The following is a 16,691-nucleotide window of genomic DNA, read 5'->3' on the forward strand; positions in this document are numbered from 1 at the left end:
TCTTTCGCATGAAACATACAACCTGAGCTCTTTGAAAATGGTATAATTCTTCCAAACATTATGTGAGAATTCGTGCAGGCGTATATTTAGTCACATATCAGTTATGTACTAAATAGATCTTAGGTATTTTTACAGGACTAAAAAACCAAAAAATACCTTCGAACTAGCTTTTTTTGGATAAGATTTTAGATTGTGACAAAGATATCAGAGCAGATCCGGCTTATGATTTATGTAGACTACGAGACACTATAGCATAGGCATATAATGACTGACCATATTCTCGTCGTAATACTTGTGATTTAGATTTAATTATGAGTTTGAATTCTTAACTTAACGAGAATGTTAAGACTTAAACTAGAGAAGTATGTATGTTAGTCCCATATCGACCATGCATGGGTACTTATATAGGACCAAGGAATTCAAATAATACTTTCTGGCTAGCCTTTTTTTGTTGAGATTCGGGGTTATTACACATCATGCATGAGAGAAACAACTAATTTAGAAATGCAAATAATTCTATTAAATAGTTTCAACAACTATAAATTTACTCACATTGTAAATGTCTCTTACCAAGATTATCAATCAAAAAAAAATACAAGCACATTCAAGGCAATTATGTATTCAGAGGCATCATAGATAAATTAAAAATAGTTAAATTCAATCGAGAATAATATGTGGCACCATTGTATCACAGATAAGGAAACTCACAATTAATCATTCTCACTAATATAATATTTATGCAAATTTTTAGCTATTCATCAAGCCATATATGTTTTTACTAACTATTCATGTTCACATACAGAAAATAGTTGCGAACATAATCACTTATAGTCATCACATAATTGATCATAGTTCTCATGCAGAAAAAAAATGAAAAATCCAAAAGTCCCGTTGAACAGGATAGCTCTACCCATGTATTTATATTTGAGTAAATAAATGTTATATTTGCTTTTTGCATTCACTAGAACATCCTTATGACATCTTAATCAGCAGTAAGATGGACATATTGCAAAGTTGAAGCTGATAGCATAAAGTCATAAGGCTTGGAACCTCTGAAGGAAAAAGATCAGCTTTCGGTCCATATTTTCTTTCTTTTCTCTGGTTGCTTTCAACATATGTAACGAAGGAACCAACAAAAGTTTTTTTTTTTATAAAAACAAAGGAATGATACAACTGCGATAGTGATGCTCTAAGAATATTTCTTTTTTTCTATTATTTGATTTTCATTAAAATTTTAATTATTTATTCCTTTATCTCGGATTTTGTTCTTCCTTTATCTCGGTTTTTTAAAAGAGTATATTATCATTAGTATTATTAGTAGATGCTTCATCATTAATACGATAAATAAAAGAGCTCAGTAAAAATAGAATTTTTATTTTAGATGTACAAAATCAAATGATTTATTAATAAATTATATCATTATTATTAATAAATATTTGATTCCCCGCACAAGCTGAGTTTTCCATCTATATAGAAGGCAATCACGCTATGCGTTTTAGCGGAAAGAGGCGAAAGATGGAGACGAAGGACCAAACTGTGCCCTTCCCCTCGAGCTACGTGACTCTAAAGCAACTCCAGGAGCTGAGGCTCAAAGAGAGGCAAGAAGAAGAAGAAGAAGAAGAAGAGAAGCTTTGCAGGCAAAAAGATGAAGAGGAGAGGCTCCGAAAGTTCGAGGAGAGGGAGGTGGAGGAGCGGGGGCGGCGGTGGCGGAGGATCGAGGAAAAAGTCGCGCTCCGGAATCCCCGAGTAAACCCTAGATCGAACGGGCCCATTCGCCGGAAATGGCGGACGAACGGCTCCGAACGGCCGATCTCCGGCCCATCCCCGAATCCCGAGGCAGACGGGGCGGCGGAGCCCGTCGGCGGGTCCAATCGGTATTCTTCCGCCAGCTGTCGTTGGAGGGAGAAGCAACCAGCGGAGACGGATCGAACGATGAAGGATGAGCGAGCGTACGGTGACAAGAACGATGGGACGGCAATGGACACCGGGTCGGTGAGCGGATCCGAGAAGATCGCCCCGGAGCCGTCGCCGAAAAACCCCAAAGGCGGCGCGAACGGGAGGAGCCGGGGAGCTTCTCGACCGAAGCGCGAGTTCCGGCCGGCTAGGGTTTTCGGAGGTGGACCGGAGCGGACGGTGGAGATCGAGGGGCGGTATCGGGATCTGAGAATCGACGGCTGGGATGAGAAGCCGGCGGCAGCGGCGGAGAGGAAGCCGGCAGCGGGGAGGAGGGGCGGCCGTTTCGGAATGACCGGCGGTCGTGGGCGCTGGCACACGGCTGCCGGCGGCGGTATGGTGTGGGTCAGGAAGACGACAAGCTCTTAACCGGTTCCAACGTTGAAAGGGAGGTATATTTTTAAATTTTTCGCACTTCTTATTACGGTACTCCAAACTGGAGACTTTGCTATGTCGCTCCGAAGAAGAGACGCAGGAAAGCTGTCGACTGGTTCCAGCTTTATACATGGCTCTATGCTGAAATGCTGTTATTTATCCATTCACAACGCACTTTATACATGAATCTAATGCATCTCAACTGTTATTAAACTGTCTAAGAGTATACGTTCGTAGTTACTGAATTTCTAGGAAAGTGGAGAAGAAAATGAGAAAGGTAAAAGGAGAGAGAGAGAGGGAGAAAATCTCAAATTATATCGTAATAATATAAACTGTAATGAATTTATATAGACAATCCAAGATTTCCTTTTTAGCACTATTTTTATAATGGATTTCCCTTGTTTAATAAAATAGATCCTACAATTGATATAAAAATAAAATTTTAAAATTTAAATAAAATATTTTTTTTAATTTTTATATTTATGGTTAATATAAGTATAATCTCTCTCTTTCTCTGAGAAAAATATGTAAAAGCCAAATAATAATTCTCAAGGGTTCAATCCAACACTGACCAGATTTGGTAGGTTTTAATGTGTCAGACATAAATCGTGTCTAACTGGAGACTTAAACCAGACTTGGGAATGATTCACTAGCTCTGTTTTGACCAATTGGTCAAGTTCAGATTCGATAACCATGCTAATATATAACCTTCTTAAAGTCGGAAGCCAATTTTCTACACCTAATAGGCATTTCAATAAAGCAGTAGTATTGGAATCATCATTAGTGGATACAACGCTAGCAACACTTGTCGCAGCGTAGTAGCTAGTATGTGATCCAATACCAGAGCGAAAAGACGTAGCAGATTCATATACTGCCGACCAGACCTGGCAGGTTTCAATTGGTTAAACATAAATCAGGTCTAATTAGATACTCAAACTAGACTTGAGCATGATTCAGTAAGTTTGGCTTTGACCAACTGGTCTAGTTTGTACTTGATAACTATGGTTTTACTAATTCTAGATTTGGGTGCATGTTCTTGATTGGCCCTTAACAGAGTCTATTATGATGATATCACGGGCTAGATATGGTTCTGGGCTGGAGACTTGAGATGGAGCTGGATTGGCCCAAAACTTTATCACAACTTATGTAGCCAGAAGCAAAATATATGCATCATAGCATGATTTTAAATCTTTAGATCTCTGCTTTCTTGTTGGGTGGCCAAGCCTTGATGAACTGAGATCAAATGCTGGACCACGGAGGGACCACAGTTAGATCTCGGTCGGTATTTTAGAAATCAAGATGTCAAAATCTTGGCAAATATAATAAATCCAGAATTAATAACTACATTAAAATACTAATTAAAAAATTTAGTAGAAAAAAAAATTAATTTAAATAGTAAATAATTAATTTAAAACATCAGCCAATAATTTAACATAGTATTGGCTGCTTTTTTTGAAACACCTAAGTTTGTTTTTTTTTTTTTGCTTAAACAGATTCTTCATATAGTACGGGTACGAATACATCTAATAAAATCAAAATACACTAGCTCGTGAAGTGCTAGTGGCAGCTCTCCCTTTCCTGATCAAAGGATGTACCCTGAGTGATGGGCCGTATAGGCAACCATCCAGTCGGCCGCCTCATTGGCTTTTCTAAATACATGCTTGGCCTGAAAGGTTCTCCATCCCTCATCATCATCTCTATGTCTGGGATGTTAAATACAGTACTGCTTGCTGAACCCGCTTGTGGAACCGCATCATGGGACAGTTTGAGATGGCCTGAATGACGTGGCAGCTTAGTCGGATGAGTCATAAGGGGGCAGAAGGATAATTCTGCAATAAAATAAAACTCGGACTTTTTCTCTTCTTTGCATTTCCGAAATAAAAAGATCAGTCCTCTTCTTCTCCTGTTCCTGGTATCTCATATCCTACTCTCATTCAAAACCACCTTCTTGTTCATGGGACTTGAGAATTGATTCAACTTCATTTCAACAATAAGGTGAGTTAGAAACTTTGTTCTTGCATACATTTAAAAGAGAAATGAACCTCCTTTGTATTTAATTCTATGGGTCCTAAACTTCAGATGTTCGTAAGTTTTAGCCTGGCTTTGTTGGAGAGTTCTTGAGAGAGGTTCTCTGAAATGGTTTAAAAGAGGGATGCCACGAGAGTAGAAGAAGAAGCGTAATAGTGAAAAAACAATAAGATGGTGGGGATGTCCGACTTGGGGGGTGGATCTGCGGTCCGAGGATCGACGGGAGCTGGGACGGGTTCAGGTGAAGGGAGGAAGGATTCAGGCGCCGGGACCGCGGAGGTGGGCCGCTCTTGGGCGGATGTGGCGAAGGGTGAGCAATGTCGGCATGATGGAGCCCCCAACCGTTCCTCCCCTCGGGTGCGGGAGCTGTTGCAGAAGCGGTTCTCCGAGGTGGTCGACGTCCCGGAGGAGGAGTTAGAGGGCAACCGGTCGGAATGGCGGACCTCCACGATTCTGGTGAGAAGCCTTGGGAGGTTCATTCCGGCGGAATGGGTGGCGAGGGAGATCAAAAGGGTGGGGCGTTTGGGATATGAAGTGGAGTGCTTCACCTTGATGGATGGTTTCCTCGCCGTCCGGTTCGCGAACGAGGCCGATCGGGAAGCTGCGATGGCGAGCGGGCCGTGGATGGTAGCCGGTCAGCTCCTTGCAGTGGATCGGTGGCGCCCGAACTTCATTCCGGGCGATGTGGGGCTGAGCCGGGTGGTTGTGTGGCTCCGCATGCCAAGGCTACCCTTGGATTACTGGAAGAAGTCGACTATCATGCGGATAGCTGCCTCTGCCGGCACTCCTCTGGCCTTGGATGGGGTCACAGAGCAGGGGAAGAGGTGTGGTTTCGCCAGGGTGAAGCTAGCAATGGACTGCTCTGCTCCTCTCAAACCGGGGACGCTAGTGAGGGGTTCATCGAAGGGGGTGGCGGAGGTCTTCTGGCAGGATTTCGTTTACGAGAACCTGCCGGCCCCCTGCACCAGGTGTGGGCGAATAGGGCATGTGTCGACGGGTTGTGCTTTTTCTATGGCGGAGGCCGTGGTGGCGGAAGAAGGGGAGGTTCAGGGGGACGGGACAGAGGCATCGAGGTCGCCGTCGGTCCAGGTGAGCAGGGGCAGTGATGATCCGGAGGACTTGGCTATGTTCGGCCCGTGGATGGTCACTGGTCATTCGCGGGCGCCGCGGGTGGCTAATGTGCCGGCTCGGAGGAAGGCGACGGGCAAGTCGGGGGTTGGCCCGAACTCTCCGCAATCCGGTATGAAGCCAGGCGCGACCGGGACTGAAGCGGTGTCTTCCCCGGTAGATCTCGAAGGTTGGCAAAAACCCTCCAAGGTCGCTCGCCGAAGAACGCCGGAGAAGGATGTCTCCGAAGCCGGCGGGGGCGTGATCAAGGGTGGGCCGAGTCACACTACCCAGGTCGCAGACGCGCCAGCTGAGTTGGAATCGGGTCTGAGTTCGGGGGGGAGTGACCCTGGACCGACTCGGGCTGGGGCCGATGGTGTGGGTGAGGCGGAACCTGACCCTGTTCGGGTTGTGGTTGAACGCGATGATCTGGTTCGGACTGCGGTCAGGGACGTCTCCTCTGTTCGTGGGGGAGTGGGTCGGAGTCAGAAACGGAGCAGAAGCCCGGCAAGACAAAAGGGGCTGCTCCGATCGATCTCCCCCGGGGGAGGTGCGGGGACGTTGAGGAAGGAGCGGCCGGGGGGAAGCCACCACTGGAGGAGCAAGAGCTCCCCTCCGCCTCTCTCGGTGGTGTGCGGTCGACCTCCCCGGGCGGAGCGGGAGCCCAAAGGTGGCGGTCCATTCCGGTGCGGGGCCGGGGGGGCGACTGGGACGACGATGGCCCGGTCTCTCTCGGTGGCGGCGCTGCTCTCGGACTCGGGGGCGGACTCGGTGGTATGGCCGACTGGGTCGAAGGGTGGAGACAGCTGTGTGGTGGGGTTGGGGGGTGCGGCCGGGCCGCCCGATCTGCCACCGGAGGCGGTGCCCGTAGAAGTGGTACCGGAGGCACGGGGGGAGCTTTCTCTGCCGCCGGCTGCAGAGTCTTCTTCTAAGTTCAGTGGAAGGGGTTGCGGCCAGAGGGTGGACTATGGGAGTGGGCAGCCTAAGGGTCGGGAGGAAGCTGTAGCTGACCAGGGGGAGGTGGCGGGACGGGGGGCCAGGCCGGTGACTTGTGATGTTCACCTCCGTGCCTTGGATCAATTGAAGGAAGCGGTGAGGAAGGTGAACACAGGAGGATTGGGTATTGATGGCTCTGTGAATGAGGTGGTTCATGATTGCAACCCCGGGATGGCGGGTTGTGATACTCCCATGGGTGAACAATGAAGGTTCTCCTATGGAACTGTCGTGGTGCGGGGAAGCCCTCTTTTGCCCCGGCGTTCCGAAGGTTTGTGCAGCAGAACAGACCGGATATTTGTATTTTGTTTGAGACCCGTTTATCGGGTAGGGGCCTTCAGAAGGCAAGGAGGGTGCTCCCTCGGACATGGGGTTTCTATGCTGTGGAGTCCCGTGGGTTGTCGGGCGGGATAATTGTCACGTGGAGGTTGGAGTCGTGTAGATTGGATACTTTTTCATGTTTGTGGCCAAGAGGTGATTCTGGTGATCTCGGAGGGCACAAACGATCCCTGGGTTCTTGCGGCGGTGTATGCGAGTACTGACTTCAGGGAGAGGCGACGGCTGTGGGAGGAGGCATCGCAGTTGGTTGATCAGGGTCTCCCCTTTCTGATGGCGGGTGACTTTAATTGTATTGTCGACCCTCAGGAGAAGATGGGGGGCAAGCCTTTCTCCCACGAGAGGAAGGTTAAGGAATTTCAGGATTTTCTGACCACAAATGGGTTGATTGATTTGGGATTCTCTGGTCCAAGATTCACATGGTGCAACAATCAACAGAGTCCGGCTAGGGTTTGGGAGAGACTTGATAGAGCTTGTGCGACAGCGGGGTGGGTCCAGAGATTCCCGGATCATCGTGTGTCTCATTTACCCAGGATTGCATTTGATCACTGTCCCTTGTTGCTGAGCACTGATGCCTTTGTTCCGGTGCATCCCCCTTTCAGGTTCGAGAAGATATGGCTTTCTTACCCTCGTTCATGGGAGATGGTTGGGGAGGCGTGGAGCACTCCAGTGAGGGGTGATGCCATGTACCGGGTGTCCCGGAGATTGGAGTTGGCGAGGAGGAGGCTGAGGAGATGGAATCGAGAGGAGGTGGGAGACATCTTTAGGAGGATTGAGGAGTCTGAGGTGGCCATTGTTAGGTTACAGGATTGGAGGCTCGAGGGGGAGGTCTGTCAGATGAGGAGGTTGGGGAGCTTAGATCCTTACTTGCTCTGCATGATGGTCTACTTAGACAGCAGGAGATATTCTGGAGACAGAAGGCGAGGGTACAGTGGATCATGGAGGGGGACAGGAATACCAGATATTTTCACCAGGCGACAGTGATTAGGAGGAATCAGAACAGGATCAGAGTTATTAGGGATGAGGAGGGGCAGCAGTCGGAGGAGCCGGAGGTGATACAGAGGATTCTGGTGAGCTTCTTTAGGGGCAGATGGACAGAGCAGATTGGAGGAGCGAGCCTAGCAGAGATCCCACTGCCAGGGGCGGTGGTCACAGAGGAGGAGAATTCTGATTTGATTAGTCCGGTATCAGAGAGGGAGATTAGGGAGGCGGTGTGGTCCCTCGGAGGGGACAAGGCGCCAGGGCCGGATGGGTTCCCACCGGTGTTCTTTCAGCGATATTGGTGGATAGTTGGACGGGATGTGACGGCAGCTATACAGCAGTTCTTCAGCACAGCAGTGATGGCTGCTGAGTGGCAGAGGACCTTCATTGCCCTGATTCCGAAACGGCAGGATGCTACGGAGCCGAGTCATTTTCGTCCGATCAGCCTTTGTACGACCTTGTACAAGGTGACGGCGAAAATTCTCGCTATTAGATTGAGGGGGGTACTCCCTAGACTTATTTTCCCGGAGCAGGGGGCTTTTTTGGAGGGACGGAGTATATCTGACAATGTGCTCATTGCTCAGGAGTTTATGTTTGACCTTAGCAGAGCACCGATGAGCAGAAGCTTGATGGGGGTCAAGCTTGATATGGAGAGGGCTTATGACAGGATGAGGTGGGACTTTGTGCAGCAGTCCTTGCGGATGTTTGGGATACATGAGACATGGATCAGGTGGGCGATGGGCTGTATCAGGGTGCCCTCCTTTGCTATTTTGGTGAACGGTACGCCCTCCCGGTTTTTTCGTCTTCTGGGGGTTTGCGTCAGGGCTGTCCCCTCTCTCCTTTGTTGTTTATTATTTGTGCAGGATGCATTGTCTCGATTATTGCGGCAGGCAGTGTCGAGTCAGGAGCTGGAGGCTTATAGACCGGCGGAGGGAGCAGTGGCGATCTCCCATTTGCTATTTGCTGACGATTGCTTGCTTTTAGCCAGGTCCTCGAGGCAGTCGGCTCGAGCTATAGATCAGACTCTTCGGGATTACTGTGCCCTTTCCGGGCAACAGGTCAATTTGGACAAGTCTTCTGTGATCTTTAGTCCGAAGACGCGCGGGGCGCTGAAGCTCTCTATACTGGAGGTTCTAGGTGTGGGAGAGCAGGGGGGCCTGATGTCCTATCTGGGGGTGCCTTTATGTGGACGACGACTGAGGATTAGGGACTGTGTGTCCCTTGTGACTAGAGTCAGATGCAGGCTGGAGGGCTGGCAGTCTCATTCATTATCTATGATGGGGAGGATCATTCTGGTGCGCTCTGTACTTTCATCTGTTCCTATTTATCTTCTATCCCACGTTGATATTCCGGTGGCAGTCTTGAGGTCCCTTGAGCAGTTGTTCAGGGAGTTTATCTGGGGGAGGAGTTGCGGCAGAGGCGGGATCCACTTGGTGGCCTGGGAGAGTGTATGCCAGCCGACCAGTGCCGGGGGGCTGGGAGTGCAGTCCTTGATGACGAGACGGGAGGTGTTAGCGGCGAGGCATGTAGTCAGATTTGTGCTTGAGCCAGAGAGCATGTGGTCCTCACTGATGAGGGCCAAATATGGTGTCTTGGTGCCTGGGGGGCGGGTGGAGCGTCACCACTCTCCGATATGGCGTGTGATGTGTGCCAGGGCTATGGTGGTGCTTCCGGAGATTAGATGGGTGATTGGTGATGGGCGCTCGATAGATGTGCTGGAGGACAGCTGGGTGACTGATTGGCCGATATGTCGTTTGCCGACCATGGTGGACTCTGCGAGATTAGCTGGGTGCAGGGTCAGAGATCTGCTGGATTCTGAGGGGAGCCATTGGAGGGTGGGGATGATCAGGGAGGTGTTTGGTGAGCAGTTGGCGGAGTTGATTCTGGCCTTGCCAATCCCCTCTGGAGGGGCGTCAGATAGGCTGCTTTGGACTCCAACGGGGCGGTCGCGGGTGAGGGCCAGGGATCTTTTTGCGTTGTTCTGCAGGACGCCAGCGCGACAGATCGTGGGAGGATGGATATGGAGATTACGGATTCATCCACGGGTGGCACTTTTCATCTGGAAGGTGGCTTGGGGATGTCTCCCGACTAGGAGTTTGCTTGTTCGGCGTGGGATGGGGGTATCTCAGTTTTGTGAGACGTGCGGTGATATCGTGGAGACCATCGAGCATGTTCTCCTGCTGTGCCCTAGAGCTCGACAGATATGGCAGTGCTCTTCGGTCCCCTTGTTTGATGCGGCAGTCTCGACTCAGGATCTGTTGCGGATGTTGAGAGATTCTATATGTAGGCCCAGGCTGGCAGCGGAGGGTATACTGAGGGCGTACCTGTCTTATCACATTTGGTTGGATAGGAACGCAGGCATATTTGAGGGGAGGCGGGTGCCTCCGAGGATGGTGGTGGACAGAGCGGCACGACATGCGAGGGAGGTTATGGCGGCTGCCACTGAGTTTTCTTCTGGGATGGTTAGGGACACCTGGGGTACTTCTTACGCTGTTTCAGCGCCCCTTTTCGTTACTGTCTCTTGGGTACCCCCACCCCTTGGCTATCTCAAAATCAATTTCGATGGCAGTAGGTCACTAGACGGTTTGACTGGAGGGGTCGGCTTTGTGATCAGGGATCACGGTGGTAGGTTGGTGGCTGCAGGTGGGCGTCGGACTCCTGGGATCACAGTTGTTGGTGCGGAGCTGCGGGCTGCTTGGGAGGGCTTATCCTATGCCAGGCAGGTCCTTGGAGCCGAGCGAGTGTTCCTCGAGGGAGACTCTACGGTGGTGATCGATTGGATCCGGGGGATGGACAGGTACGGTGACGGTCACCCCCTTATTCGGGAGACTCGGAGGATGGCTCAGATGATGGTCGGTTTCCAGATTGGTCATGTGTTTAGAGAGGCGAACAGGGCCGCCGACTGGGTCGCCTCTTTTGTGGCCCGGCATTCCGGGGATGTTTTGTGAACGTCTACTATAGACGCTCCTTCTCCTTTGTTGTCTTTTATTTCTTCGGACAGGGCGGGTTGTACTCATGTTAGATCTATTTGAATGAGTAGCCGTTTTTACCAAAAAAAAAAAAAAAAAAAACAATAAGACTGAATCAGTGGCTGTAGGAATCAACTATCCAGATGCCAAGCTTGTTCTTGGCGGTATAGAAAACTTGACCCTGCATCTTTTGGTTGCAGGAATCAGTCGCTTCAGGATATGTAGCACTGTGCAGAAAATTGCACTGCTTTTAAAGCGAGTCATAGGTAAATAAAGCTGCGGCTTAGATTGCTTCCTTTATTGTTGATCATTTTGGTGAAATGTTGTGAACAGGTGGTGCGACTTTGCCATTCCTTTCAGCATACTTTGTTTTTCAGCTTTTATGAATGTACTTATATATTAAATTTATATGATTCATCTGTCGTATAAATAAGCAAAAGGCAAAGCTTATCCTACATCAAAGGCTTTCGCCACTGTCTTCATTTTTATTGTATTTGATACAAATAAAAACCTATCAAATGGGCCATTGGGGATGGTTGGGCTATTGATGCATTGAAGAATTGCCGAGTGTCAGAGTTGCCCCTCGGTTGATGGCCTACCATGCTTGACCCGGAATGCTTGACTCGGAATGGTTAGCAGGGAGAAGGGTCTATGACTTGCTCGCACATGGGAAGAGAAGATGGGATGTGGATTGAGTCTGTAGAGCTTTTGGGTAGCATTTGGCGGAGAGGGTCTTAGCTTTGTCAGTATCTACTAGGGAGACCACGAACAGGAGGGTGTGGAGTGCGACAGGAATGGGTGCCCGAGACCTACAGGTCCTGGTTAGCGAGGGGTCTACTCAATGGATGGATGGGATGGATTTAGAGGCTGCGCATTCATCCTCGCGTTGCCCTCTTTCTTTGTAAAGTTGCCTAAGGCTGCTTACCTACGAGGAGTGTGCTAGCCAGATGGAGAGTGCGGGTCACTTCAGTATGTGAGGGATGCCTCAGCATGGATGAGACCATCAGTCATATTCTACTTGGATGCCCCTGTGCAGTTCAGGTGTGGGGTAGGATCACAGACTTACCATAGGGAGTAACTTCAGCAAAAGACTTCCTAGGCTAGCTCAAGGAAGCTCGGAGGCGACCGAGTATTCTGGAGTGGGGTATCAGGTGCATCTATATGGCTTATCATATATGGTTGGACGGAAATACCCGAATCTTTGAGAAAAGAAAGATGCACTCGAGGACAGAGGCGGACAGAGCTTTACTTTATGCAGCAGAGATTACAAACACTACTGTTGCAGCATTATCTGAGTCGGCCAGAAAAATTTGGGACTTCCATTTAGCCATTGCAGTGCCCAGAACCATTCTAGTCTTTTGGGAGCGAGCTTGTCGATTAAAGGTCATGAGTCTAGGCTTATTGCGGCCGGTGGACGGCGCGTCTTCGACGAGTGAGTCAATGGTGTAGAGCTGAAAGCTGCATGAGAGGATATTATCTTTGCCGGATGGATCCTAGGGGTGACCAGTATTCAGCTTAAAAATGACGCGACATGGTGATTGACTAGATTTAGAAGAATGTTGACAGGCACAAGCGTTCGAATAGGCAGCTACTTCTATGGGATATATGTGAGATTGTAGGTGGATCTACGATATTCTGAGCTACCCATATTTGTTGGTAGATAAACAGTGTGGCCAAGTGAATTGTCTTTTATGCGATGCACTACTCAGGAGGATGTCGGTGGAAGGCCCAAAGTCTGCTCCACTTTTGTTTTCACTCCTAGGGATATACTGATACATGTATGATGTTAGTTGCCATGGTATTTAAAAAAAAAAAAAAAATCAGAAGAAGCACAATGCTCCCCAAGACAGTGACCATTTTAGAAAAAAGGAAATTCAAAACCAATGTAGATATATATCACCCTCCATCCAAACATAGCATAAAATAAAACACATGAAAGGACGTGGCGGCGACTTGTTTGTGAGGTTCCATCAATAGCCCTTCAGATTAGCCATTGACATAACGACCAAAAGAATACAAAACTCTGCCCCCATCAGACGCTACGAGTCATCGCCCACTAACCATCAAACATCATGGTCGTCAGATGTCCCCCTACTTTTTCTCAGCAGCCTCAACATCCTTGCACATAAAGATAGCCGATAGCCCCCATCGGGTAGACTCGACTCATTTCCCTCTCAACTCAACTAATAATCCCTCTGAGGAAAACGACACCATAAAGCTCTGCTACACTGAGCTCAAGACACCTCTACGACACGCTAAGAAACTCATCCGTCATCATAATATTTAATACACGATAAAGCTACCTTAGATATCTCAAAATTAAACATAATAGGAATAAAGATTTTATTCTGTTTTTATCAGTACAGAGAGAGAGAAAAGGCTGCGAGCGAGCTCTAACCCCCAATCTCTGCGATGCTTTGCAAGGCTGGCCTCCACTGCCCGTGTCGTGCCGCCGCCCCACTGCTGGTTCTTCTATTGCTCGCCAACCTCTGCTCCAATTCCTCGAACTCCACCTCCGCCGTCGCCGGCGACTCCACCACCTGAGGCTAGAACAAAAGGAGACCATCCCACTTCATCGCCACCGTCCGTTCATGAACAAACGGCACCCGTTTGTTGCGTTGATAAAGAGTAATTAGTACAATAATGCTTGTTTTTATTACGCTGGCTTTGGCTCTGTTTCAGATGGTAACGGAAACTGGTGACAGTTCTTAGTCTTACCGATGGTAAGTACAGACCCTCCCAGCCTACCCCCGTCGCGCTCTCTCTCTCAAAGAGAAGCAAACTTTTATTATCTTTTTTGCTGCTCTCCTTTTTTTTCTCTGAAAAGATTCCCTGTCGTTTAATTCTTCTTGGACTTTATAAAAAAGGAAGGGAAAATATTATAAAAACTATTAAGATAGATGAGAGAAAGTCGTCCTTCCCCCCTGATATCTTCGGCGCGTGCAACCTCCCATTTTCTCAATTTTTTTTTAGTTAAATTAAATTTAAAATAACCTTATGAAGCAAATTAAAACAATAATAGCTAATTGTCATACCGTCGCCGGCGAGCTCTCCGGCTCCGTGGCCGGACCACCACCACCTTGCCCGGAGGAGGCGGCGGCGGCGGCTTTTTTCGAGCTGGGTTTATGTTTCTGCTTGACGAGCAACCGGCTCGGCCGGACGTGCCTCCTGGACGCAAACTCTCTCAGCACCTCTGCCACAGTTAATCTCAGCCGTCCGTTAAAAAATCAAAACAAAAACAAACCCCCTCCAGCAAAAAAAAAATAAAGAGAGGGGAAGCTAAGCCACCAACCTTCGAAGCTAACGAGGCGGTAGACGTGTCCGATGTGGAGGGTGTCGTCCGGGCGGAGAAGCTTGAGATGCTTCACCGGCGCGTTGCTGCTGCTGCTGTTACGGCTATCAGAAGAGTTGGAGGTGGAGGTGATGATTACAGCGACGTAGTGGCCGGGGTTGGCGGCCATGACTTGGCTGGCGCTGAGAGACCAGTAGACCCTCTCCACCCTCCCGCTCGGGTGTTGGATCACCACCGTCGCCGCCTCCGCCGCCTGGCAATTCCCCATACTTTCTCCTCTCGTTATCTCCTTCCCTTTTTCTCTCGATCTCTTTGTTTGCAACTAAAATAACACGCCAAGCCAGGAGAGTGCAAGGGTTTTGATGCCTTATTTCCACCGGAAAATGAGGAAGAGCAGAAAAGTTAGGTGACCTAAGCACAGAGGAGAGACAACGGGATGGAGAGACAAGCAACAAGGAGCTTGAACATTGGATCAGCTGCCGTGCTTGAAAAGGAAAAAAAAAGAAGAGCAGACCATAGACTGGGGGAACCTTCTCAGCCATATTTTCCACTCTTTTGGTACTTTGACGAGGGGGGACAAGCAGAATCGATAGGGATACGGTGATGGAGAGCTATCCAATACGTACCCAACTATTTGATTCTATTTATAATTTTATTTAATTTTTATAATAAATATAATTTTTAAAATAAATAATTATATAATGTATTATTAATTTAATTCATCATCTATTTAATAATATTTTTAATTTTATAGTTATAAAATTTACTTATCTAATTTATATCTATATTTATATCTATATTTCTAATATTCGATTTGTATTTATATTTATTTAAAATAAATATAGATATAAATTTTTTTATCTGTGATTAATATATGTATCTGTATTTATATTTATTAAATAAAATAATTATAGATATCGTTATACTTGTTTCCTATCTTGTTTCAGCCCTGGGTAGAAGAAACTAGTAAAAGAGGAAGTGGGGTGATGATAATAGCTAAGAGGATACCTGATCCTATAATTTTTATTTATTTATTTGAAGAAACAGATCTTGTAATTTTATATGTTAACAATAATGCTATAAGAGAGGACAACTCTGTCAAGAAATTTTTGGTTGAGCCATAAAATCCCAACAAGGCTTGTTTACAGTAAGTTTAATGCCTACCAATTAACCTTTGAAAAAAAAATAAATTAAGGATGGTTATATGCTAGTCAAATTTATTTATAAAAAAATTCTCATTCAAAACTTATACCAAAGATCGCAGTTAAATGAAAATTAGAATAACTTATGCCACAATCTATTTTTGCAGATATAATTTTTGCTATTTCTTTTTTTCAGTCATGAAACTAAGGCAACCGTAGGGAATGTTTACGCGAATATAATTTGAGACTAAAACCACATGTCCAAATGTTAGACTCTCTTGAAAGTAAAATTTTTGATTTGAATCAACTAAGGGTTTGTATTTCACAGGATGCAATAAGAAAGCGAAACTTAAAGAAAATATTAGATGATGTTTGAGATCGAAGCATGTGTTGCATGCTTATTTGCATCATTTTGTATGTGGACTGCAAATTACACCACCTAGCAATGTGGCAACATGCTAAATTAATTGTTGGCTCATTATATAAGCATTTCTTGGGGATGCCTTGACCGTGTAGTGATATGTACCCAAGCCATTCAGATAATGTTATGTCTTCAACATTGCCATTATATACTGTTGTGGTTCAAATCTGGCCCGAGGGTGACCACGCCGGTGGAGCCGAGGGAGTCGCTGATGCTGGAAAGGGGAAGACGGAAGCCACCTCCTGCTCGACGGCTGCGGACTTGCACAAAGCCTCACCGGTGTTTCCGGTGAGGGTCCTCCGACAATCAAGTTAGAGTAGGTAAATTTGGTCCAGCCAAAATGTCCCTTAGAAATACCTAACCGAGCTATTTATAGCCTCGATGGAGTGGCCCAGGTGACGGAGGTACTGTCAGTCCCCATCATGAGGGGGCATGGCTCTGAGCCGGATGGCGCGCAGTTCAGGTTGGCTGGTGACGTGTGGTACAGCTCGTTCTTGAGAACGGTAGGACATTAACAGTCACAGCAGGGTATGGCCAGAGTAGTCAGGGTGCCGTCTGATTGTTGTTGGCCGGTTATGGGGATATAACACGGCAGTGTGGTGGAGTACGGCCACGTAGGTGGGCGTAGGCCCGCACATGGGTGTGGTCGTTGATGAGGCCAAGCTCGTTAAGTAGTCGCGTCATGCGTTTGATGAGGTCGGCTTGGTAGATACTAGGGGTAGCTCGATTTTTTGGGTTCCGAGGTATGCTCGGGAGAGCGCTCCGAGCTCGAGGGTTGGAGCGTATGCTGCATATCGTTAGGGTTGGCGCCCCAAGCTTAGCCGAGGCGGGTCGGCGATTATCCGAAGGTACCCTGAACTTAGTCGTGGGGTCGGCGAATGTCTGAAGTTGGTGAAGCTTTTGGCGGAGTTCAAAGGACGAGCTGGCCCTAGGCCGAGGTGAAGATTCATCCGATCGTCGTTGATGTTTACTAGGCCGAAACTGGGTGGCCTTTTAGTTATGGGTTGGATGATCCATTTTTTCCTCTATCATTTGCCTCCCACTTCCGAGGTCAAGCTGCCTTGTGGCTCGGACGATGGATGTAGTCAGTCTCG

The 16,691-nt window shown here is 47.7% G+C and overlaps 2 protein-coding genes across 3 annotated transcripts; one reads left to right on the top strand and one right to left on the bottom strand.

The window, feature by feature from the left end:
* The first annotated feature begins 7,107 nt into the window (after positions 1 to 7,107).
* LOC120106052 lies at positions 7,108 to 10,721 on the top strand. The gene is made up of 2 exons (XM_039118898.1): positions 7,108 to 7,592; positions 7,685 to 10,721. The coding sequence occupies exons 1-2, from the start codon at positions 7,108 to 7,110 to the stop codon at positions 10,719 to 10,721; spliced, it is 3,522 nt and encodes a 1,173-aa protein (XP_038974826.1).
* Positions 10,722 to 12,617: 1,896 nt separating this feature from the next.
* On the bottom strand, positions 12,618 to 14,556 carry LOC103721611. 2 transcript variants are annotated; one of them, XM_008811879.4, is made up of 3 exons: positions 14,035 to 14,556; positions 13,778 to 13,935; positions 12,618 to 13,282 (listed from the first exon to the last, which is right to left on the bottom strand). In XM_008811879.4, exons 1-3 carry the CDS (start codon positions 14,300 to 14,302, stop codon positions 13,136 to 13,138), a joined length of 573 nt encoding a protein of 190 aa, XP_008810101.2. In that variant the 5' UTR covers positions 14,303 to 14,556; the 3' UTR covers positions 12,618 to 13,135. The 2 variants fall into 2 exon arrangements, with proteins under 2 accessions (XP_008810101.2, XP_008810100.2); XM_008811878.4 differs by having other exon boundaries at positions 12,618 to 13,288.
* Between the last annotated feature and the right edge of the window lie 2,135 nt (positions 14,557 to 16,691).

Source organism: Phoenix dactylifera, unplaced genomic scaffold, assembly GCF_009389715.1.
Source record: "Phoenix dactylifera cultivar Barhee BC4 unplaced genomic scaffold, palm_55x_up_171113_PBpolish2nd_filt_p 000438F, whole genome shotgun sequence".
Lineage (NCBI taxonomy): Eukaryota > Viridiplantae > Streptophyta > Magnoliopsida > Arecales > Arecaceae > Phoenix > Phoenix dactylifera.

What these genes read in the sequence shown, in the direction of transcription:
- LOC120106052 (XM_039118898.1), top strand. Translation starts at nt 7,108, where the DNA reads ATGGGGGGCAAGCCTTTCTCCCACGAGAGGAAGGTTAAGGAATTTCAG. An exon ending in TCTGAGGTGGCCATTGTTAG is followed by an intron (nt 7,593 to 7,684) that starts GTTACAGGATTG and finishes TGGTCTACTTAG; the next exon opens with ACAGCAGGAGATATTCTGGA.
- LOC103721611 (XM_008811878.4), bottom strand. Translation starts at nt 14,302, where the DNA reads ATGGGGAATTGCCAGGCGGCGGAGGCGGCGACGGTGGTGATCCAACAC. An exon ending in CCGCCTCGTTAGCTTCGAAG is followed by an intron (nt 13,936 to 14,034) that starts GTTGGTGGCTTA and finishes TAACTGTGGCAG; the next exon opens with AGGTGCTGAGAGAGTTTGCG. An exon ending in CGGAGAGCTCGCCGGCGACG is followed by an intron (nt 13,289 to 13,777) that starts GTATGACAATTA and finishes CTTTTGTTCTAG; the next exon opens with CCTCAGGTGGTGGAGTCGCC.